This window comes from Crocuta crocuta, unplaced genomic scaffold (assembly GCF_008692635.1).
Source record: "Crocuta crocuta isolate KB4526 unplaced genomic scaffold, BGI_CrCroc_1.0 scaffold248, whole genome shotgun sequence".
Classification (NCBI taxonomy): domain Eukaryota; kingdom Metazoa; phylum Chordata; class Mammalia; order Carnivora; family Hyaenidae; genus Crocuta; species Crocuta crocuta.
The window spans coordinates 994,690-1,018,879 of record NW_027532409.1 but is presented as its reverse complement, the minus strand read 5'-3'; the positions used below and the strand labels follow the sequence as shown (position 1 = coordinate 1,018,879).

The 24,190-nt window shown below is 42.4% G+C and overlaps 1 protein-coding gene across 1 annotated transcript in view; it reads right to left on the bottom strand.

Annotated features, from left to right (window-relative positions):
• PTPRT (protein tyrosine phosphatase receptor type T) overlaps positions 1 to 24,190 on the bottom strand; it is a 703,891-nt gene that overhangs the window by 352,478 nt on the left and 327,223 nt on the right. The window contains exon 8 of the mRNA XM_077778839.1: positions 16,137 to 16,246. Within this exon, the coding sequence (XP_077634965.1) occupies positions 16,137 to 16,246 (110 nt within the window). The remainder of the gene's footprint in view (positions 1 to 16,136; positions 16,247 to 24,190) is intronic.

Genomic DNA, 24,190 nt, shown 5'->3' with positions numbered 1-24,190 from the left:
AGTTAGGTAAACAGATTTGTAATCCAACACAGTAGGAATCTAGGTTTGGCTTAGCAGTTTTGTGATTTTAGGCAAGTTACATCCCCTCTCTAAGCCTTGGCATTAAATGGAGAATGGTGATAATGATCCTCGCTTTGAAGGGTTTAAGGCTTGAGGTCAATTACATGATGACAAGCACTCTGAGTCATACAGAGCACTGGTAACAAGGGTCTCAATGGAGTCCTAGCAGGAAACAGATGGATAATTCAAGGAGAGTTTAATAAAGGAACAATTTACACTGTAGGTGGGACGAAGGAAATAAGGCACAGCACAGAAGGGGGAATTCAGTAAGGGAGAAGAGATAGAGGAGAAAGAAGTTTCCAGAACATGGAAGGTCACCTTGAGAGGAGTTGCGACGTCTCCCAAGGGAGATGGACCAGTGACGGCCTGTCCCTCCCTCTCCTCCCCTCCTTCTTCTATCTGCTGCAGAGCACTCCTTTGTTGAACACAAGGTAAGAAGACAAGGCAGCTCAATGATGTCTGAGAGCAGGCGGAGAAGGATGGAAAGACCAGGAGTAAGACCTACCATATGCTGGGTTCTGGGAACTCCACAGGCAACAAAATGTGTTCTTGGAAGTCTAAGAACTCCCACCCCGGTTATAAATGGATAAAGAAATAAATAATCACAGTATAGGGCAATAAGTGCTAGAATAATGTAACAAGCAGGGACCTCTAATTCAGGTGGTTCAGAGGAACAAAGTGTCCCTGCAAGGATCCTTGAGCCCCTGAGAGTCCAGAAGTGTGCATCGCCTTCAGTTGGAAGAAAGGAGGCTTGCAAAGGAGCCCCAAGATACAGGGAAGGTAGGAAAACGGAGACTGTGGTGCAGCAGTTAAGTAAAGCCTGTGGATTTGGGAAAATGGGTACAAAAACAGGGAAGGATGCCAGGGAGGCCAGCAAGAGGTGAATCATTCATAGAGGGACCTGTTGGTCAAGTTAAAGAATTCAGAAACTATCTTGAGAGCCATTGAGATATACAGCTGGACTTTAAACAATAGAGTGACAGTAAGATCTGTTTTTCAGAAAAATGGCTTTGGTCACTTCAGGGGAGAAAGTATTGGTTGTTATAACCCAGACCCATAAAGAGTGGCTTTTGGACAGGGTTGAGAAATCTCACCACAGGGTAGAGAAATCCTGACATGGTACAGGTATGGTACAGAGAAAGCATGTTTCTAAAAAATGAGGCTTCCAGCGTGTTCCCAGCATGACAGAAAATCTTGGCCAGAAGATAATTCAGTGCTGTACTCGTCAAACTTTAATGTGCATTGGAATCACCTAGGGTCTCATAACAATGCAGAACCTGACTGAGCAGACCTGGGGTGGAGCCTGAGTCGGCACATTTCCCGAGAGCTCCTATGTGATATTGATGACAGAGGACACACTCTGAGTGGCTTAGCCTTCGGGGCCAACCAAGTGCTCTTCTACAGATTAGCTAATTGAGGTCATGGGAGGGCATGACTGGTGGCATATAGTAAGTTGGTGGCAGAGCCTAGAGCAACCTAGCCTCAAGTCCTCCAGTTCTGAGTTCTTGAGGGGCCCACAGGGGCTTCTGGGAGACTGTCCGAGGCCAAGCGCTTTACTTGTTACTCAAGGTCAAAGGGGAAAGGGAGCCAACAATGAGTCGATGAAGGAAGAGTGTTTCTGCACGTCCTTGGAGAGTGCAAATGGATCTGCCAACATGTGTGATGAGCTCTTCACACATCAGCATGCTCTGAGGTATCATGAAAGCTGACATAAATCTCTGGTGGGCTGCCAAAGGCCTGCTTCTCAGACACAGTGATTGGCATAAGAGCACAAGACTCAAAACACATACTCACACTGGTACAATCCATTAGGATAACAATATGGTAATACATATCAAGAGTTACAAAAGTGTTCATTCTATTCAACCCTGTAATTTCATGTGGGGAATGTCTAAGATAGAAATACACGGAATAGAGGAGGAACAAAACCAGCCATAATACTGAAAGGTTACTGGGTAGCTACGATGGCAACATATCTCTAATTCTTACAACAGTCCCAAATTGTAGGCTTGAATATTGCTTCTCTTTTGTGCACTAAAAAACTTTTTAAAAAGAATATAACTCAATTTCAGAGAAGTTAATTTCCTTGAAAGTCTTCCACCTAACAGGTGATATTGAATCCAGGTCAATATGATCTGAAGGCCATGTTCTTTCCACCATCACACAACACTATCATGTGCATGAGGTTCATTACCATGTTATAAGAAAAACAGAAGACAGTAGTGGAATGGGTAAGTAAATTAGGGTATATACACTCAATGGGAAATTATGCAGTCATTAAAAAAGATAAGCTGCTTCTATGATGCTATAAAAGCATCATGATTGTGATAAAATGCTTAATGAAAAATTACGATAGCTAATTTTATGTAATTATAGTTAGGTAAAAGATGTATGCATATTAAAGATAAAATACAAGGAAAAATAATTGTTGTGCTAGAGAAAGAGATTGTATGTGATATTTTTCTCTCATACTGAAACTTCCTGTCATATTGTTAAAAGAATTGGCTGGGGAAGGCTAAGACTATGGAATACATGTGTTGGTGAGGACTGCAAAGAGCAGGTTATAACACATGACATCCTTAAGGGAAGTTCCAAACAGTACTGAAACCACCATGCATGCTCCTCTTGTCCTGTGGCTCTGTGTTTTAGTGAGAGTCATGAAAACACTTTAGATGAGTCATTCAGTGTTGAGTTTCTCTCCTATGGTATCTTCCTCAGGAGGGAAGTCACAGTACAGGTGCCTTATCCCAAACAGTAGCACCATCATTAAAAAAAAAACTGGTTTCCACAACTGCACACAGTACATTCACACAGTGGGTGGGAAAGGACAAAGAAGACTGTTAAGCGTCACAGATGACACCCTGCCGACCACCTAGAGTGCTGTGAGGGAGGGATCCTGAGGTCATGTTAAGGTTCAAGGGAAGAGTGTGGCCTGATTGATTACCGATGTCTGCCTGGGAGGTGTGGGGGCATGCACATGCCCCGTATTCACCTCCATTTGTTAGGAAATAAGCAAACAGAGATGTAAATTTGAAAACAAGAAAGCAAACAGAACTATCCCTTCTAACTTCAGGTTTATAGATTTCCACCCAAACTTGTACATATTGTTCTACTCTCCTCCCTTAGATTCATTCCTATTGAATGAAGAAAGCTATTCTTTTGAGTATATTTCTATAATCAATGGAAGGCATGTGAATGCCTCTGCTGCTACTGACAGATCTACTGAGAAGGAAAAGGAAAGCCAAAGTTCAACCCTTGCTAACCAGCTGTTTAAAGAGATCCAGGTCATTTTTAGCATATGCTTCAAATTCTGTCTTACATTCTAGGGAGATCAGTCAACATACCCCACAAAAGACTGTAAAATACAGCCTCTGTATTCAGGGGATCAGAAAGCCATTAAATGGGATAGTTAAGTAGATTACGTTGAAATTGGAAAAGTGTCTGACATAGCAAAAGCCCAAAGTTTGCAATGTAGTCATAATCGTGCACAAGATATAACTGCACAAAGACTAAAAAAGAAGCAGCAGCAGCAGCAGCAGCAGCAGCAGCAGCAGCAGCAGCAGCAGCAGCCGCTGCCGCCGCCACCCATGTGAAATGGTTGGTGTGTGAAGGCACGGGAATGGGGTTACTTTCCTCTCCCCATCTCCCTAACACCATGCAATATTGTTATATATAATGTCACTAACATTAACAAAGAATAAATTCTTTTTAAAAGAATCAAGCCATCATAAAGAAATATTTAAATATTTATTACAGACGCTGTCTTCACTTTGATTCAAGTTTGGAATACAGTTTTTTTCAGTCAACAAATATTTATGGAGTGTCTACTTTATGCCAGGTACTGTTTTAGGTACTCGACATGTAGCTATAAAAAAAAATCCCTAATCTTGACAAATTTAGCTAGTAAAAGTGGAGTTCTACATGTTAAATGTAAATTTACTGGTCGCTGGAATCTCATGTAGTCTATTAAAGGTTATTTATTATAGGACTTAGGACATAATCTTACGATTTTGTATGGTCAAATCAGGTTATATCTGTCAGTGACCTGATGCCAAGAGTTACTCCAAACATCACTGTACTTCAGCCATCAAAGGGTAACTCTTCAACTTTCACTTATTAAAAAAAAAAAAAAAAGTTTTGCACACCTACTATTTTCCAAGCACCACAAAAGGCACTGAGTTCTCTTTAATATAGATGTGATTTCTGCCTTCAGGGCACTTATGATACAGGAAGACACATTCATAAATAAATACACTATACTTCTGAGTTGTGATATACGTTTTCAGGACAGGGAAGCAGTGCTAGAGAATAATGGTGAGTGGGTGGAGTCCTCCTTGAAGATTGTTAGGGAGGGCCTTTCTTAGGAAGTAGCATGCATGTCGATCCCTGTCATGTGAGAATGGGTTAGCCATGGGAAAGGAGGTGGAAGAGCTTTCTGTCAGCTGAGAGCTCCTTATGCAAGGAGCCTGAAGCAGGAGGGAACCTGGCATGTCAGAGGACATAAAAGGCAGCCAGTGAGATGAGAGAGAAAAGGAAAATACAAGATGTAAGGTCTTTGAGACCTAAGCTCAGAGTTTGGATTTTATGTGAAATGCATTATTCTCTGTAGGTAAAATAATAAAGCCTTGGGAGACATTAAAGAGAACTTAAATAAATATGGAGAGATTTAATACTATAAACATATCAATTACCACCCATGATGTTCTACTGTTCAATTCAATTCTGATCAAAGCTATCACAGAGGTTTTCATTCAATTTGGTGAGTGGATTCTAAGATGAAAAAGCCAAGAGCAGGAACAACCAAGATGTTTCTGAAATGAGACGAGGAGGAGAGAGCTCTGTCAGAGATCAAGATTAAGTGTGAGCTATCATAATTATGACTGTGTGTGGTTGAGGTCCATGGCGGCCCATGGAACAGAGAGCTCAGGAAAAAATTAACACACGTAAGGGATTCTGGTCAATGTTAGATATGGCCGGGCAGATCAAGAAAGAAGGGCTATTCTCAAAAGGATCTGGGAAAAGTGTTTCTCTATATAGAAATAAAATGAATTTTGTACCCCATTTCACACCATACACAAAAATTAACTACAGATAGATCAAAGACTTAAAAAGACTGACAAAATTAACGGCTTTTGTTATCAAAAGATACTTTATATAGGAAGTAAAAAACACCAAGTTACATATGTAACTGACAAAATAGCATCAATAATATATAAAGGACTACTCCATACCAACAATAAAAAAAATATTCCAGTATAAAATGGGCCAAAGACATGAATAGGTATCCCACAGAAAAGGAAATACAAACAAATGAGTAACAAATACACAAAAATCTATTCAACTATTTTAATAACTGAGGGAATACAAAACAATACAATGAGATGTCATTTTATATGTATTTAACTGGCCAAAATTAATTATCCTGACAATACCAAATATTGGTGAGGATCTGGAATCATAGGAACCCCTATACTTCACTGACAGGAGTATAAGTTGGTAAGACTAGTTTGGATATAAACTCAAAGAGAAAACCTTGTACATATGCACTAGGAGATACGCACAAGGCTGCTTATCGCCACTGTTGACAAAGGCAACATCCTGGAAGCAATCCCAAATGCCTACCAAAGACTAATGGATAAATGCATTGTAATACCATCACACACTGGAATATTATAGAGCAGTCCAGATGAATGTGCTATGGCTGTACTAACTGAGGGAGATGACTGTTAGCAACATAATAGGGGGCTAAAATGTTTCAAAAGATAATATGAAACTTATAATCTTTTATTAAAGTTAAGACACCAATAAAATAAACTAACGGGTCTTTATGGAACATATGTAAGTGGTAAAGCTATATAAAATGGAATCATGGGAGTATCTGGGTCGCTCAGATGATTAAGGATCTGACTCTTGACCTCAGGGCTGTGTGTTCAAGCCCCACACTGGGCTCCATGCAGGACATGGAGCCTCCTTATGTATATATATTAAAAAGGAATTATATACAAGATTCAGATAGCAGGGGGAGCCAGGAGGCTGAAGTGAGAGGAGCTCATAAGTAGATGTAAAATATCACCAAAGCTCTGGATGCTCCGGTAGCTGGTACGTTATTACAAAAATGAAATCACGAGTAAGTACAAAGGAGGGTCACACATAGACCAGTGAGCAAATGTTTCATGAAATCAGGAGTAAGAACAATTCAACTCTGGGCACCCAAGTGGTAGCTCAGGGCAGGAGGGATCCTTTGAATCTATCTGGTCCAGTTCTCCCAGGTCTTGGATGAGGAAGTCACAGGCTAGGTAGGGAAAAGGACTTAACTGACTGAGCCACTGAGGTGTCCCCAAAAATCAATCTTAAATCCCCTAATTGCATAATTCACTATTTGACTTGAAATGAGACAAGCATGCTAAAATTATGCATAAAATAAAAAGAAGACCAAGAAAGCGACGACCATTTTTATGACCTATGTTTTGAAGGGCTCTGAAGGAGACTGTATATGTGAGTGTGTATGTGGGTTTGCTCGCATGCAAGTATGTGTGAGTGCTATATGTATGCATGTACTGAGGCCACAATGATGAAGGCCAAGGCTCAGTACGTGGGTGTTAAATTTTAAAAGACTACTTTTCTCTTAATGAAGAATGAAGAAATGTAGTCGAAGAAAAGGGGTCCTCAGCTCAGAGTGAAGGAAGGAGAGCAGTGGCCATCCCCTGAGGCCAACAAAAGCATAATCTTGACATCACAGATTTGAATCCCAGTCTCCAGGGATTTCAGAAGGAAGGCTCCAATGTCCTGACGATAGACAAGAACTTGTAACCACCCTTCATGTGCGTCCCTAACACAGGGCTGCTCTGACCACAACAGAAATGAAAGAGCCGGCCAGTTAAAAGCAGCAAGTCCATGCTGCACTGCCCAGTCCAGGTGGAATTCCAACAGGAAGAACAAGGTAAAACATGTGAGATGAAAAGAGAACAGCTTATGATGTTTAAAGAGACACCTGGCAGCTTAGACACCGCCTCTGGGCACAGCTTATTGAAAGGACCACGGAGCCAAAGGGAGGGGTCCATCTCTAGCTGCGTGGCTGTGTGCACGGCTGTTCCTCGACAAGGTCCTGTGGGTGCACAGCGCATCAAAACACAGCTTCCCTGCCGTGTAAGGAACGTGAAGGAGAGCCTGTGCTATGCCAAATGCGGAGCCACCCGGTCATTCCCTTCTGTCCCCTCTCCTAGGACAACATAAATGCCAGAAATTAGGTTTGACGTGCGGATTTTTTTTTTTAACTCAACATTTCCTTAAGAGAGGAATTGCAGCAGAATGGTGTGAGAAATGGCTGGGAGCCTACTAAAAGCACAAGGAGACTTCCCCCATGACATTCCTGTGGCATGGATATGAGGTGACCTGGGAGAAAACAGACAGAGCCCGTGTCTCTGGTGTTTGCTGTAGTTAACTCTCCATAAAGACAGAACAATTCCGAGGAGCAGTTGAGCTTATGGGTATAGCCTCACACAGACATTCAGACAAACGCGTAAGTACAGATGTGAGTACACACGCCAGTGTACAACCACATAAACACACACACACACATGCTCGTACACGAACACACCAAGACAAATATACTCATCCCACGTGCACACTGCGGGAATATTTTCCATGCAGCAACTTCTACTGTTTTCTTACAGCTGAACTGAATGATTAATGTTTACTGTGAAAGGCTTCCTGTTTGCCAGAACATGTTTTGCCGTTCTTTAGGTAACAAGAGCTATGCATCCGCTGACTCCCTACTGTCACGTTACCTGGCTCCATCACAAACACCCAACTTGTAACAGAAGACAGACAGACCCTGAGGCAACTATACGGGCATTTCTGGTATTCCACAAGTGGATGACAGGCAGCTCTAATGGTCTCACTTACATAAACGTAACATTCTCATCAGAACACAACTTCCTTTCCTTCCAAACTCTGAGTGCCAGAAGTCATTCTTTTCAACCCACAGCCGTTTCTATTGAGACACCTGTCAACCTGCCTGTCAGCCCAGCAGACCTGTGTATAGCATATACTTGGGGATGCCTGCATTTTTCAGATCCCTAGAAGAGAAACACCCTATGGAGGGTGAGTGATGGGCTGAGGGGTAGGAAACATGGCTGCTAGACATCCCAGGGCTCTCCCTGACTTTTAAGATTTAGGAGAAGCCCTCCAGGTAAATGTGAGTTTTGTGTGTGTGTGTGCGCATGTCTTTTATTAATCACACAAATACAAAGAAGAACTAATTTCTCCTAAACAGGGGAGGGGAAAATATTCGTAGGGTAAGGTTTGTGCGGGACTGCACTATCAGAGTTGCAAGATGCCACTGGTAAGATGCAACGGGATTCTGACAGACTGGAGCAGCCTGTGTGCCTTCAGTTAACCCCCAGACGGTTTAGCAACCTTGAGGACAAGAGGCCAACACATCTTGAATTTGAGCCTTAAAATAATTACTACCCAGCACCTGCCTGTGCATGGTCGAGTTGGCTACAATATAACACCAGGAAATGTTGGATTTTAGTGGAGTGGAATGAAGACAGGAGATGGCCAGAGTGAAGACTGTGTTTATTTATCTAGTATTTGGCTAGGATAACATATCAGAGTGAATTCATTGGATTCATTTTATGCAGTGTTTTTCTGCAACCCTGAATGTACGTTAGAGTTTCCCAAGGAACTTAAAAAAACCCACATGGATAAAGACTCTTCCCCAGATATTCTGATTTATTTGGACTGCAGTGAGACTCAGACATCCATCCACCCTCCCTCCCTCCATTTATATATCTACCTACCTATTTATTTATCCATGCTTTTGGGCTCTCAAGGCAAGATTCTAATCTTCAGCCAAGCTTGAAAACCACTAAACTTATTAGACAAAGTTTTCACCATTACCTCTTGTTAAGATAAAGCACAAATCCACACATCCACCCAAGGAGTGTTTCTTGAACACTGACCAGGAGCAAACATCTCTTATAGGTCCTGAATACACACTGAAAAGCAAAAACAAATATGACCAAAAGCAGTTCCAGACCAAAGGCTGTCAGCCTGGACCACAAGGGAAGAGCCATTGACAGACTTCAATTCTGAAGGTCACGTGCAGACAGAATTCCATCTTGCTCAGAAGACCTCAGGTTTTTTTTGTTGTTGTTCCATTCAGCTCTTCAACTGATTAGATGAGGCCCACAAACGCTATGGAAGGCATCTGCTTTACTCAAATTCTATTGACCTAAATGTTAGCCTTATCCAAAAACATCCTTACAAAAATATCCAGAAGGATTGGCCTCATATCCGGGCACCATGGCTTAGCCAAGTTGACACGTTAAATAACCATCACAGGGCCCATGCCCTTATGAGCCTCAAAGTCCCATAGATGACACTGAAGCACAAACAACTTAAGTTCAGATTGTGAAAATGTTATGAAAGAAATAAGCAAGTTGCTGGGTAAAGTGGATGGTAGAAGGAAAAAGTCTCTTGGAGGTAAACAGGAAGGAGCCAGTCATGAGAACTATAAAGTGACAAGTGCTATAGACAGAAGGAATGACATTCACAAAGCCACATGAGCTTCAGAGAACTGGGTGGGTTTGAGAAAATGCTAGAAGGCTAGAGGGGCTGGTACACAGAAAGTAATGGAGAGAGGCGCAGGAGATGAAGTTAGAGGCAGGCAGACAGGCAGGGGCCATTCAGGGCCTGAAAGTTAAGAGGAAGCCAAAGCAGGAAAGGTACGTGATTGGATTTACCTGTTGAAATGTTTTGTCTGGCAGCGGTGTGCAGTGGAAGAGCGAGAGTGTGGGTAGGGGATGGGCAGGGAGGTCCTGACATGTTTCAGGCATCAGATGAGTGCTGAGAGCAGGGTGGTGGTGGAGATGGGGCCACGTGACCTAACCTGTGTCTATTTTGACAGGAGAAGCAATCACACTTTCTAGAGCATCGGATGTGTGGCAGGTGGGGAAGAATGAGTGATTCCCACATTTCTGGCTTAAACAATTCAAAGGAAACAAGAGCTTTTTTCCTAGTTAGAGTCTGGCTCAAGTTCTACCCAATAACCTCCTGCATTATGCAATTGTATATCCTAATTAACGTAGCTACAGCCTGAATTATGCAAATTCTTGCTTTGGGCTGTGTTAGTCACTTCCTCCTATACCACCTCCGGCTCCTCAGGACCACATTCCCTCACCCCAGTGCCCCCTCTGTGGACCAGAGCCAGGGCCTGTCTGGGGAGAGTGAGCCCTAAGAGGTCATGTGGCCAAGTCCAAGGACAGCAGGAAGGCGTGCCTGCATACCCAAACTGGGCTTCCTAAGGGTCCCCCCTGAGAGCCCACTAAGGAGCCCATGCAGGCGGCTGGGCCCCTCTCTCCATCCACATGCGCCAGCTCCAATCGTGTGCACAACACTTCCCCAGTCTCAGCCTTCTTGCAATGTGCTCTGATGAAATGTGGATTTATGGGGCCCATGCTTTCTGCTCAGATCAAATCCAACCATCTGTATGCTGGAAAAATATTGACGACCCTCTGGCCTATTGCACTGTTTAAAAGCACTCCCGCACGGGAATGTCGTTTTGTTTTATTGGGGCGAAGTCTGTGTTTTATTTAACTCTGAACGCCAGGCGCCTAGAATAGCTTGCAAGATAAATGTCAATCAACTCTAGCATAATCAAGACACCCATTCCTGCCTCATTAGGGTCCTCTCGTTCTCTTTAAGCTTCTCAGATTTATACGCTGTAATTAGAAACTTGGTGATTCTGACTGCTCTTACTTGGAAGCTTCACGTGTCTGAATTTTAAATATTTTCACACTTCGTTAACCCAGTTGCTAGTGTAACATCTTTGGCCCAATTCCCGTACTGCAGTTCTTATTTTTGGACAGAGACGAGAACAATTAATTGAATTGAAACACGTATTGATTACTGTTTTTCATGAACTCCGCACAGCTTGTCTCTGAATGATTTTATTGAGGAATTTTTAAACAACTGGCTGGATTGTTTCCTCCATGACCCCGTTCTGGCTAGAAGTCCCTGTCTGCAGCTGTGACGGTCTGTTCTGGGTGAGCTGGGTCATTCACGAGAGTTCAGTGAGAGCAGGAGAGGCCACACTAACCTTCACGTCCAGGCCCTGGACTGCAGAAACCTGATATCTCGGTCAGACCCAAGTCTATGGGAACAGTCTATGGGAATGGCTTGATCCCCATATCCCTGGTGAGAATATTTAGCCCTTGGGTCCTATAGGAACAGGAATATTACTCAGTGCATTCAGTGGCCACGTTATTCCTCCAAGGATTACAGTGTTTTCATCAAGGAGAACTTCCTGGGTCTAGACTGTGAACTTGTAAAGTGTCTCTTCGGCCAGTGCTTCTTTTTAACATGGACATGAATCATCTAGGGAGCTTGTTCAAACTCCAACTCTGAAACAGTGGGTCTAGGCTGGGGCCTGAGATTCTGCATGTCTGATGTTGATGTGCTGTTTGTGGATGTGAGGCCTTTGACATTACTTAACCCTGGGCACTGTCACTCTGTTAGGAAACCGATCACAGATGCATACTGTACATTCCACTACAGTACAAATCTCCAAAGATATGAGGCCACGGTCTAACTCATCCTAATACCTCCTACCACAGTGCAGGGGAGGCTGGCTTCAGGGGTCTCCAATGACCACAGGGAGCAGGCAGGGAGAGAGATCACGACTGCTGGAAAAATAGGTTGTTCTAGAGCCTGGGAGTAGCATTAGGGTGAGGGCTAGACTCCCATTCCTTGGGGGAGGCACAGGGTCTTAAGGTCCATGGCTTCCAGGAGCTCATCAAGACAAGAATTCCTGACAGAAGGAAAGTGTCAAGTCCAGGTTAGCAGCAGCAGAGAGGCAGATGTGACAAAGTTTTCAGGTCTCCCACCTGGCCAGCTGAGCCCTCACTGCAGGATCACAGGTGATGGAAATGTCCTTGCCTCTGAAAGGATGCCTGTGTACCCACAGCCCATTAACCCCACAAAATCCAGGTGCTTTTTTAAAGAATGTAAATCTGATTCTTTCAGACCTCTGCTTAAAATCCTCCCAGGACTTTCTACTTCTCTCAGGATAAAGCACAAACTCTAGGAGCCTGCATGACCGGACCCTGCCCACACACTTTCCATATGCTCTCATCATCATCTTCCATGCTCACAAAGCTTTAGTCACTCTGACCTTCTTCCTATTTGTTAAACATCCCAAAGTCATTCCTATCCCAGGGCCTTTGCACTAGCTATTTTTCCTTCACTGCATTGTGAAGTGTCATCACTGCATTGTGTTCAAAGACTCTAGCCACAGGCAAAATTTCAATAGGAGAGCTACTCCAAAATAAGGTATAAACTTTTGATTTTGTGGGTTTGACGTGGATTTATTTTTCTCTTGATTTTTACCCAGTTGAGGCCCAGAACAATCTGACACCTTCATATTGCAAAAGGGGACTTAGGCCCAGGGATAGAATGAGAAACAATCAAAGTTGCTCAGGTTGGCTGGCGGGGGATGGTGGTGGTGGTGGTGGTGGTGACGGGGCAGAACTGCCTGCAGATAGACCCAGAGGCTGTGACTCAGACCCATGGGAAAGGAAATTATTTAAATTCACTTGAACCCACTACACTGAATAATATTTACAGTATTTACATTGCCTTAACCCTCCTCTACTACACCCACTGCTCCTATTTTTGGCTTTTGACTTTGTCAAGTCCAAGGTTGTATATAGGAATATACAGAGAATCCTAAATTTCTCTTCTATTTGTGTTATCCTATTTTTCTTTGTCACAAAATATACTTTCTGAGACCAGAGGAGGGTGAGTTATAATTTATGGGTTCCTCTCTAGAAATTACAACCAGAACCTAATTTTAAAAATCAAATTGGTTTCATCTAATTAAATTTGGAAATTGCCTCATAAACACATACTCTGTTATAAATGTCTTGAAAAGTGAGGTCTCCTGCTTACTATCTGGGGCAGGAATGGGTTGAACCCAGAGTGGAAGGGACTCCCCATCTGCCTCTGCTCAGGAGGACATACTTGCTTATCAACTGCTGAAATTTTCTCATGAGTGGTGTGGTCTAGAGCAGTGCTTCTCAAACTTTCATGCCCGCATGAATCACCCAGGAATCTTGTTAACAGGAGACTCTGACCCAGGTGGTCTGCTGGGGCCTGACATGCTGTTTCTAACCAGCTCCCAGGTTATACTAATACTACCATATTGAGTAAGGGGCAAGGCATCAGCACTTGAACTCAGGACCCACAAATTCGCCATCTCAGCTATGACCTTGATGTTTAAACCTCAATTCTCTGGGTTTCAATTTCTTCATTTTTATGTACTGTGAGAGCTAACAATTACTGATGCGATTTCTAAATGCCAAACACAAAGTTAAACATATATGTATGTGTACAAATGAATATAAATGAGAGGCTCCTTGCTGTACCCGAGGTTACACAGCAAGTAAATGGCAGGACTAAGGTTCAGAATGAAGCTGTCTGACCTCAAAAGCCAACATTCGTACCTTTGGAGGCCCCACTAGCTTGTGATGTACATGGTCACAGCCACGCTTATGGTCAAAATACAATGACCTCAGTCCATGAACTCCTTGGCTCCCTTTATCGCATCATCTGAGATATTTGGCATATTCCCAAAAGGTGACCTCCAGAGTTAACAGAGGAGTCACACAGCTGCAGCCTTCCATCTCTGTCTCTCTGCAATCACAGCACAGGAAGAAGCCAAGAAGCCACTTGAAGGTGTCTCTCCAGAGCTGTGTCAGAAAAGTCCATCACAGAAATGGCAGCATCCCCGGCGACTGGTCTTTGGGAACCTACAAGGTACAGGACTCACACACAAGGGAGGGGGTGCACTGTGCCGATCTGTGCCCACCATTGTGCCTAGGGCTCCAGAGGTCACATACTGAGACCTCAACTTCAAGGAGCTGCTGCTCGGAAGGGGTGCGTCACTCACAGCTGGGACTGCTCCCTTGCTTTCTCTCCATTCAATCCCCTCTTCTTCTCACAGAACAGCCTGAGCGGGTTTCCTAGCCTGGCCCAGTGCACCCATCAGAGGAGTGAGGATACTTCCCAAGGAAGAAATCAGTCCGTGCAGGGATATGACACCTCCTGCAACACGGCCCATTCAAGGGCAGCTAGGTACAAAGTCTACAGGGCCTTTTCAGGACAAAGTTGTCCTCAATTCAATGCAAAAAGAGAAAATAAGGAGACTCATGAGTTATTCATAAAGCTAAATTTATTCCATTTGAAGGACTGCCTTTTATTCTGAAATTATGTCCTTTCTGTATTTCTGAAATTATGTCTTTTATGAAATGATGTTAATAAAAAATGGTAAAGAACTGAATGTTGGTACTCCAAACCTTTAGAAATGTTACTGGCCTGTGAATTCCAGAAATCTTGAATATCTGGCACAGAGAGCCATATACGTAATAGCATCAAGTGACTTAACTCCCTGAGTCCTCAGTCCCTTCCCTCTGCTTTACAAAGAGGTGTGTGTGTGTGTGTGTGTGTGTGTGTGTGTGTGTGTGTGCGCGCGTGCGCGATCACAACTTCCATTTCACAAAGAACAGCAGGTAGCTCTGAAACGACAGGGCTCTGTTTCAGCTGAGTTTTTGGTCCCTCTCTCTTTCCCCCACCGAGGTGCTTCTGAACACATCCTGGGCAAGGTTGATATGGTACCTCCCATCCCCTAGCAGCTTCCACAGGAGGGAAGCTTCTTCCAACCATGGGGCCCAACACGGAACATTATACAGCTCTTCTTTTGAGGAATGCTGGGATTTGGTGAGTGAAGGCATTTTCTGAAGGTGTTTTTTCAAACACCTTGTACATGATGAAGGGCCTTCTCCTTCCTCAGAGAGCTGTGAGGTCCTTCCGGGTCTCCCCAGATAGCTTCTGTGCCTATCCAGTTCATCCTAAATACTTCCCTCTCACCAATACTCTCTGACTTCCCTCCCTTATATGGGGATATTCTTTCACAGCTCACTCTTAATACCTCTTGGTACCTTTTGGCATGAGCTCTCAGTGTGAGCAGGGCATTTCAGCGTGGGGATGCTTGTGACCTTTCCCACCTCAGACCTTCTATAACCCTAAAGCAGCCATTACCAATCCCATCTTACAGGGGAGTGGAAGGCCTGGAGAGAGGAAGAACCTGACAAAGGCCATGCGAGAACCATGGCAGTGCCACCAGGTGCTGGGCTCCGTCATGCCAGACCATGGCACGCTGGGCTCCATCACTGCAACTTTGGCTTCTATGCCCTTCCCTCTGCACTGCCCTGCTCTCTACTGCACCCAGTACCACAGTCTCCCCGTGTCTCAGAAGATGCAGGGTGGGAGGAGGGTCAACCTTGACCACATTTTAGCACTAGAATTAAGCTATTATCAGCCTCGCTGAAGTTTTACTACTTGTTTTTGTTTTGCAATGGGCTTCTACATGGTTTGTTCCAATGTTCAAAGCTTTCAGGAGGCCACACTGTTGGCTTCATGGGCATCTTCCTTTCTGAGGAGGTTCTGCTCCATCCCTGATATGATATCATAACTCTGATAGGATAAGGGCCTGCTAATGCTCTGAGGGGGAGCTTCTGACACCATCACCCAAATAACAACAAAATTTGCTGTGTCCAAAGAGCAATATTAAAGCTTAAGAATCATGCACCCCCAGGGTAGGAATGACTGGGATTTTTTTGGAAGCCCAAAAACTAACAAGTGTAGGATGAGCATCGTGTGGGTGTTGTGGCTTTCCATATAAAGTGAACTGTAACTACCATTTGCTATGCCAGGGTCCTGTGGGATAGGCTGGGACAGTCTGCCTCTCGGAGTGCCTTCTTCTTTCTAAAGAGATCAATAATCACTTCAATAGTGGTATGTCCAGTTTTCTTATCACAGGGCTACCAAGCTGCTCAGCTGTATGACCTTATGTCTTCTTCCCACCATACTGTCTGAGACCTTTGGGTAAGATATGTCTCACTCACCTTCATGCGCCTCACTGGAGCTCTGCACCCAGTAGAAATTCACTAACTTCAGGCTGAAGTAAATTGAATAAAGCCAAGCCAAGTGGTGTAGCGAAAGGGTCTTCTTACCTCATACAGTGTGATGACCCCGTTGGTCTCATTGGGAGGTTTCCATTGGATGTAGATCTTCTCTTCAAAGGGCCCTCCTTGGATAGATTCTAGGGGAACAGCTCCTGGAACTACAGAAGGAAAAAGGAACTTGATGGTACCTTCCACCTCATTTCCCCAGCCCTGCTGAACTAGCCGAGCAGCTGGCTGAGCTTTTCTATAAAGGGTCAGATGACACTATAGGCTTTGTGGACCATACAGTACCTGTTGCAATTGCTCAGCTTTGTGCTTGTAGCACAAAAACAGCCAAAGACAATGCATACACAAAAGGGCATGGCTCTGTTCCAATAAAACTTTATTTAAAAGAGAAAGGCACTAGGCTGGAGTTGACACCTGGGCCACAGCTTGCTAGCCCTTCTCCTGGATGGCCAATGGCTTTTTATCTGCAGACTAAGCAAGTCTGTTTTTGAATTAAACCTGACCAGTGTAGGGAGGACATCAATAGTCCCCAGCCCTGCCAGCAGGTAGGATTCTAGAATTAGACTCTCACTTTAGGACTGGCAACTGAGGGATCCAAAGTGAGCTTCACTATCATCTTCTAGACCCTACCAAGGAGTCTCCAATTATTCCTCTGTTTCCTAATTCCTGAATCCAACAGGATCCATGGGTCCTGTAACTTCACAAATTAGAAAAGTCTGTTTCACTCCCAGAAGGCAGCTAGTTTGTCTCGCTGCTGAGTCTCTGATGCCTGGCACATGGCAGACACTTAATAACCATTTGTTGGTTGGTCGAGCAGGTGAATAAATGACCCATGCCAGCATTTTGCCCTAATGAGCAAAACCTTTCCTGGGCTGCTTCTGTACCCAGCTCAGTCTTCCTGCCAGCATCTTCCTGCTAGATTTTAGCATCATTATGATGGTCTGGAAGACACTGAACCATAAAATAAATGATTTCTCCAAAGTTCCAGTTATAACCCCCCAAGGAATCATGAATTCATGTAAATCATTACTGGATCTATTTATATTTTGGCATTATAAAAGCAGGTACTTTTACTAAGCACTTACTCTTTGATCAGAATTTTACATACATTATTTCATTTAAGCCGAAAAACAGCTCTGCCCAGGATGTATTATCTCCTTTGTGCTGATAAGGGAACTGAGGGTAAAAGAATTAAATAACTTGCTCAAGGTCATCTGGCTCGTAAGTTGTAAAGAGGGAACTGAACACCTGTCTGTGAGCTTCAAAGCATATACTCTTAATCATCATGGTATGCCTCTCTCGATATAGCCTTGGCCATATGTTGCAATCAGTTCCCTATTGTTAAATTAAAATATATTTAGTTTTTCTCATTATGGACACGATACACAGAATTTGTTGAATATTAAGAATATACGAAAAGGGTAAAAAAAGAAGGAACAAAATCACTCATAATCCCCAGAAATGGAGATATTTTTCCAGTATTTTTATGCCTATGCAAATACATGTTATTTTTAAAAATTAAACTGTGCATATTGTGTTATGACCTTTTTTTAAATTTTAAACTTGTTTTTATTTATTTTTTTCCTTTTTTAATAGCTTATTGTCAAGTTGGTTTCCATGTAACACCCAGTGCTCATCCCGACAAGTGCCCTCCTCCATGCCCATCACCCCCTTTCCCCTCCCCCCCATACCCATCAGTCCTCAGTTTGTTCTCAACATTCAAGAGTCTCTCATGGATTGCCTCCCTCCCTCTCCTCCCCTATTTCCCCCCTTCTTCTCCCCCATGGTCCTCCGTTAACTTCCTCCTAATCCTCCTATACGTGCAAACATATGGTAGCTGTCCTTCTCTACCTGACTTATTTCGCTCAGCATAACACCCTCAAGGTCCATCCATGTTAGTACACATGACCTTCTTTTATCACTAAATGAATCATGTTTTTCTTTAATCCTTAAATGTTCTTTGGGGCCATGCATTTTAATGCCCCATTAGAGTCACATTATCGGGCGTTAAACTTGGTTTGAGGGGTGCATGGGTGGCTTAGTCGGTTAAGCATCCAACTCTGTATTTCAGCTCAGGTCATGGTCCCAGGGTCATGAGACTGAGCCCTCAGTAAGGCTCCAAGCTGGGTGTGGAACCTGCTTAAGACTCTCTCTCCCTCTCCCTTTGCCCCTCTGCCACAGGTGCATGCAGACACGTGTGGGAGTGTGGGTGCCTCTGTCAAAAATCAAAGGTTGGTTTGAATTTTTTATAAGTAACACTGCAATGAGAATTCTTATCAGTATTTTCAAGAAACTGCTGATGTCCCTAAGATAAATTCTTAGAAATTAATTTATCTGGCCAAAGTGTTGAACTATTTTATTTTCAAGGCTTTTGACACACATTGTCAGATTGTCTTGCACAGAGTTTGTACCATTCTGGGTTCCCCAAAAGAAGAACATGACTATTCCCAATCTATGCCAGTGCTGACTATTTAAAAAATTAAGTGTGTGTGTGTGTGTGTGTGTGTGTGTGTATCCTTTTTAGAAAACTAGAGAGTGTAGGTTTTTTTTTTCAGTTTAATTGGCCATTTGTATTGACTCTTTTATGAACATGCTCTTTATAACCTGCTCTCATTTTCCTCTATGGCTCTTCATTTTTGTCCATTGCTGTCTTATGGGTTTGTAATTATAATCTGTTTTTAAGAATTTAAGCTTATTTTTGCGTGAGTTGCAAATATTTTTGTCTGTTTTTCATTTGCTTCTTGAAAATTTTAGGTGTGTTGAAGCTTCAAAGTCATCGGATCTCTAATTGTTTTTCCTATCTATTCATCCTTGCCACAAATATCAGGACTTGGAGGTAAGGGCACAAAGTATTGGGAGAGTTACAGGCAAAGAAAATCTAGTCTGGCAAGTCAGGATATTAAGTGGAAAATAAAAGTCGATGGATTAGGAAAAGTTCCTAGGACAAAAGTGGGGGATGGCAGCTATTGGAGCATGGTGGGCTGCTTTGTGGGGGCCACAGTGGAAGGAACAAGGCCGTCCAGGGGAGAAAGGATGGTAATGGTGGCATAGAAGAGAAGCTGATGGTGTAGGAGATTTGAAGCTTCTGAGCAACCGTGATTTGGTTGATGGTTACAGGTGAAACATGGAAGTGATATGTCAAGCATAGACCCCAGCTTGTCTGTTTCAGACCCCTCGAGTGGGTCAGAGTGCTGTTCTTAGAAAGAAAGCCTTACAGGGGGGCTAGTTTAGGAAAGGAAGCTGGTGAGTTTTGTGATGCTTCATTTGAGGTGTGTGCAGAACACCCAAATGGCAACATTGAGTAGCAGCTGGATACACAAGATTAAGCAACTGTGTAGAAGGGAACAAATAAAACACGTCCAGGACTAAACCAAGAGGAACTACAATCCTAATCAGGAGGAAACAAAGAAACTGAGAAACTGGGAGGCTATGTTCGGAGAGGCCACAGGAAAACCTGGAAGGTGGGCTGTCACGGAAGCAGCCAAAGGATCCAGAAGTGATGGATCCATGGTGACAGAGGTGACTGAGTAGTCAAGTACATTACAAACTTAAATGTGCTCACTGAATTTAGTGTCTTCAGGGTTACCTGTGACCTAAGCAAGAGTAATTTAAAGGGGAACGCCGGCCCCACAGCCTTCCTGCCATGGGCAGAGGAGAGCACAGGAGGTGAGAGACTGTGTGCAGGCAAGTCAGTGATTTGGGTCTCGAGGGGAACTGATGCAGGAAAGGCAGAGATGGGGAACAGACCACAGCAGCGTCTCCTCCCAAAGGCTGGAGAGGTTATGGCAGGATCACACACAACCGAGAAAAATCCAAAATTGAAGTAAGTATGGCAGAGGGGGAAGAAAGAAGAAATGACTGACAGTGGTCCAGTCCTGAAAGGCAGCAACAGGGGTGGGTGGAGAGGAAGCACCTTTTTCCTTGTGAGAGAAGACAAGATGGGAAAATGCGCAGCTGCTTTGGAGTGTAGAGTTGAGGTGTCCTTGTGGGTTCATTTTCTTGAGAAGCGAGGGTGAAACCATATACCAACAGTCAGGAATTGGGAGAAGATTTAAGAGCTGGAAAGTGAGCTGAACAGTGAAATGGAGATGCTACTCTTAGCAAGGGTCTATCCAGTGAAGGCTGAGAGTGTATCAACCAGCTGGCATTCAGGCCACCTGGTCTCCTCCTGTATTTCCAGTTTAGAGCAAATTTTTGTTCTCACTCCAGATCAGAAGAATCATCATCTGTATTTTCTTCTGCTTGATTTATTCCCACTTTCTTTTTGAACCTAATTTGTTAATCCATCTGGAATGTCTTTTATATATTGCACAAAGTAGAAATCTAGCCATAGTTCTTTACAGTTTTCTTAGGACAATTAGTTGACCAGTCAGAACTTTCCCCAGTGATTTAAAATGTCACTTTACCAGCATGTTCGATTATTTTATATCTTGGCATGTGTGGAGTGGCTCCTGCTCTATTTCGCTGAGTCACAGCCTCTTATTTTGACAGTATCTCTCTGTTGTGTTCATATAACACGTTTTAATATTTGACAGAACAAGTCCTTTTCTTTTATTATTTTTCTTTGGCAAAGTTTTCTGGGCTTTCACTACCCGGTTGTTTTTCTAGAACACTGGAAAAGTTTTATAAAACTTCAAAAATATTCCATCAGAATTTTTATTCCGGTTGTATTCGTCATTTCTCTGAGGGACAAATGATACCTTTTTATAACGAGCCCTCCCACCAGTAATGCCAGTAACGCTGTACAAATCATCATTTATCAATGCTTCTTTTTATGTTCCTTAGTCAGAAATATGTTTTAAAATTCCTTACAAATTACATTTCTAGGACTTTACTGCTTTTCTTTATATCATTTTGGACTCTATTAAAAAGCTTCTCTTATGAAATCTATTACAGACAAAAGTACAGGTAATGAATGCATAGTTTATAAAATAATTATGAAATGAACATACATGTACCCACTATCCCTTCTAAGAAATAAAACACCACTCTCATTGAAGTATCCTGTGTGTTCCATACTGCTTACTTCTCTCTCACCATAAAAACAAAAACGAAACAACCCAAACAAACAAAAAACACCCAATTAGGTACTAGCCTGATTTTGTGTTAATCATTCTCCTTATTTTCATTTGGAGTTATAAATATATGCATCTATCCTAAGATAGCATTTTGTTTCTTCAGGTTTCATGATAAACACATGAAACTGAATCTTTGTATTATATGATTTGCATTTGTCACTCAATATTGTTTGATAGTGTTGATGGAGGTAGCTGTATTTCATTCATTTTATGAATATAGTCTTATTTATTTTGTTATTCTGTAGATGGTGAGATGTCCAATAGAAGGGAAACAGGGCTATTTCTCAGAAGAGCTATCTTACAACATAGTGCCTATGAATATTTTTGTAGGTTCAGTTGAACATTTATAAGAGTTCACTCGGGTATACCCAGGAATAGGACAGGGAGACTAAGGGTATAAATGTCACTCAGCTTTACTGAGTGAAGTCAGATTGTTTTCCAAACTGGCAGTAGTGATTTATACTCTCTCCAGCGATGTTCTGAAAGGGCCTAATTCTCTAAATCCTTACAAACACTTAGTACTGCCAGATTTTAAAATTCTAGACCATCCAGTGAGCATGAAATAATACTTCATTGAGGACTTATTTGCTTTTAGCTATTTACTAAAGAGGCTGAGCATCTTTAATGCTTATTGACCATTACTGTCCTTTTCTTATTGATTTGTAGAGGTTCTTTGTATATTCTTGTAACTGATCCTTTTATTGGATATATGCGCTATAAAAATCCTCTTTCGGTTTGTCTGTTTTCCATTTATCTTTAGGTTACCCTTGGATAAAAATTAGTTAATTTTAATTTAGTCTAATTTATCAGATTTTTAGGGAGAAGTAAAGAGAAAGACAGACTTCCTAACTTAATTATAGCAATGATTTCACTATATGTACATATACACATTCTGTTGAATATTTTGAATATATACAATTTTATTTACTAAGTGTACCTCAATAAAGCTGGAAAAAAGACAGACTTAGTAGCTGATGCTGTTGGTACGACACCCATACAGTAATGCTTACTGCAAAACTCTTGTTGCTCTGTCTGAAGGCTGTGAAAGCAAACTTGTCTCCACACAGGGCAAGCAAGAACTCTCAGAGAATTAATGCCCCTCAAAAAACCTTCAACCAATGAAAGACAGGAAATTCATAGATGAATATCCCTGTGTCCTCACCACTGGTTGGATTAACTCTGAGATGTGTTCTATTAATACTTTTCAAACTACCTCCAATGAAAGTGATTATTATTATGTTGACATAGTTGTTATTTCCAACCCATGGTGGACCAATATTATCATAAAATACCAAACCACAAAAGAATAACAAAATTAAAAAGTAAAGGTAACATTTAAAAACAGAAAAATGCAACCTCCTCCTGTTAAAATACTTAACTTCTATTTCTGTAATTATCTTGTCATGGACCACGAGGAGTTCATACTTCACTGCTGGGCCCGGACAACACTTGGAGTAGCACTATTCTAAAACCCAGTTATTCACAAGGTAATTTTTTTAAGTTTATCTTTTTAATATAATTTATTGTCAAATTGTGCATACAACACACAGTGCTCATCAAAACAAGTGCCCTCCCTCAAAGACCATCACCCATTTTCCCCTCTCCTCCTCCCTGCCGTCCACCCTCAGTTTATTCTCTGTATTTAAGAGTCTCTTGTGGTTTGCCTCCCCCCCCCTCTGTTTGTAACTATTTTTCCCCTTCCCTTCCCCCATGGTCTTCTGTTAAGTTTCTCAAAATCCAGATGAGTGAAAACATAGGATATCTGTCCTTCTCGGACTGACTTATTTCACTCAGCGTAATACCTTCCAGTTCCATCCACGTTGCTGCAAATGGCATGATTTCATTCTTCTCTCACCAAATAGTATTCCATTGTATATATAAACCACATCTTCTTTATCCATTCATCGGTTGATAGGACATTAAGGCTCTTTCCAGAATTTGGCTGTTGTTGAGAGTGCTGCTATAAACATTGGGGTACAGGTGCCCCTATGGATCAGCACTCCTGTATCCCTTGGGTAAATTCCTAGCAGTGCTATTCCTGGGTCATAGGGGAGCTCTATTGTTAAGTTTTTGAGGAGCCTCCACAGTTTTCCAGAGCGGCTGCATCAGTTTGCATTCCACTATTAGTGCAAGACGGTTCCCATGTATCCACATCCTTGCCAGCATCTGTAGTTTCCTGATCTGTTAATTTTAGCCCCTCTGACTGGTGTGAGGTGATATCTCAGTGTAGCTTTGATCTGTACTTCCCTGATGATGAGTGACACTGAGCATCTTTTCATGTGTCTGCTGTCCATCTAGATGTCTTCTTTAGAAAAGTGTCTATTCATGTTTTCTGCACATTTCTCCACTGGATTATTTGTTTTTCAGGTGTTGAGTGGACAACTAATCTTTGACAAAGCAGGGAAGAGCATCCAGCAGAAAAAACACAATCTCCAGAAAATGGTGCTGGGAGAACTGGACAGCAACATGCAGAAGAATGAAATTAGACCACTTTCTAATACCATATACAAAAATAAACTCAAAATGGATGAAAAACCTAAATATGAGACACACAACCATCAAAACCCTAGAGGAGAAAGCAGGCAACAACCTCTTTGACCTTAGCAACAGCAATTTCTTGCTTGACACATCTCCAAAGGCAAGAGAATTAAAAGTAAAAATGAACTACTGGAACCTCATCAAGATGAAAAGCTTCTGCACTGCAAAGGAAATAATCAACAAAACTAAAAGGCAACCAATAGAATAAGAAAAGGTATTTGCAGATGACATATTGGATAAAGGGTTAGTACCCAAAATCTATAAAGAACTTAACAAGGTAATTTTCTTGATAACACACCAAGATTGGCTTCCTTCCCTTCTCTTCCTCTTTTCACTACCAGTGTGTCCTGGACCACTTCCTAAATCAACTACTTGCATTCAAATCATTATCCTAAGACCAGGTAAATCCAAACAAAAATAATAAACTCTAACAAAAGAATCTTACTTAAGTACTTTCTCTTAAGTCACAGGAATATTAAA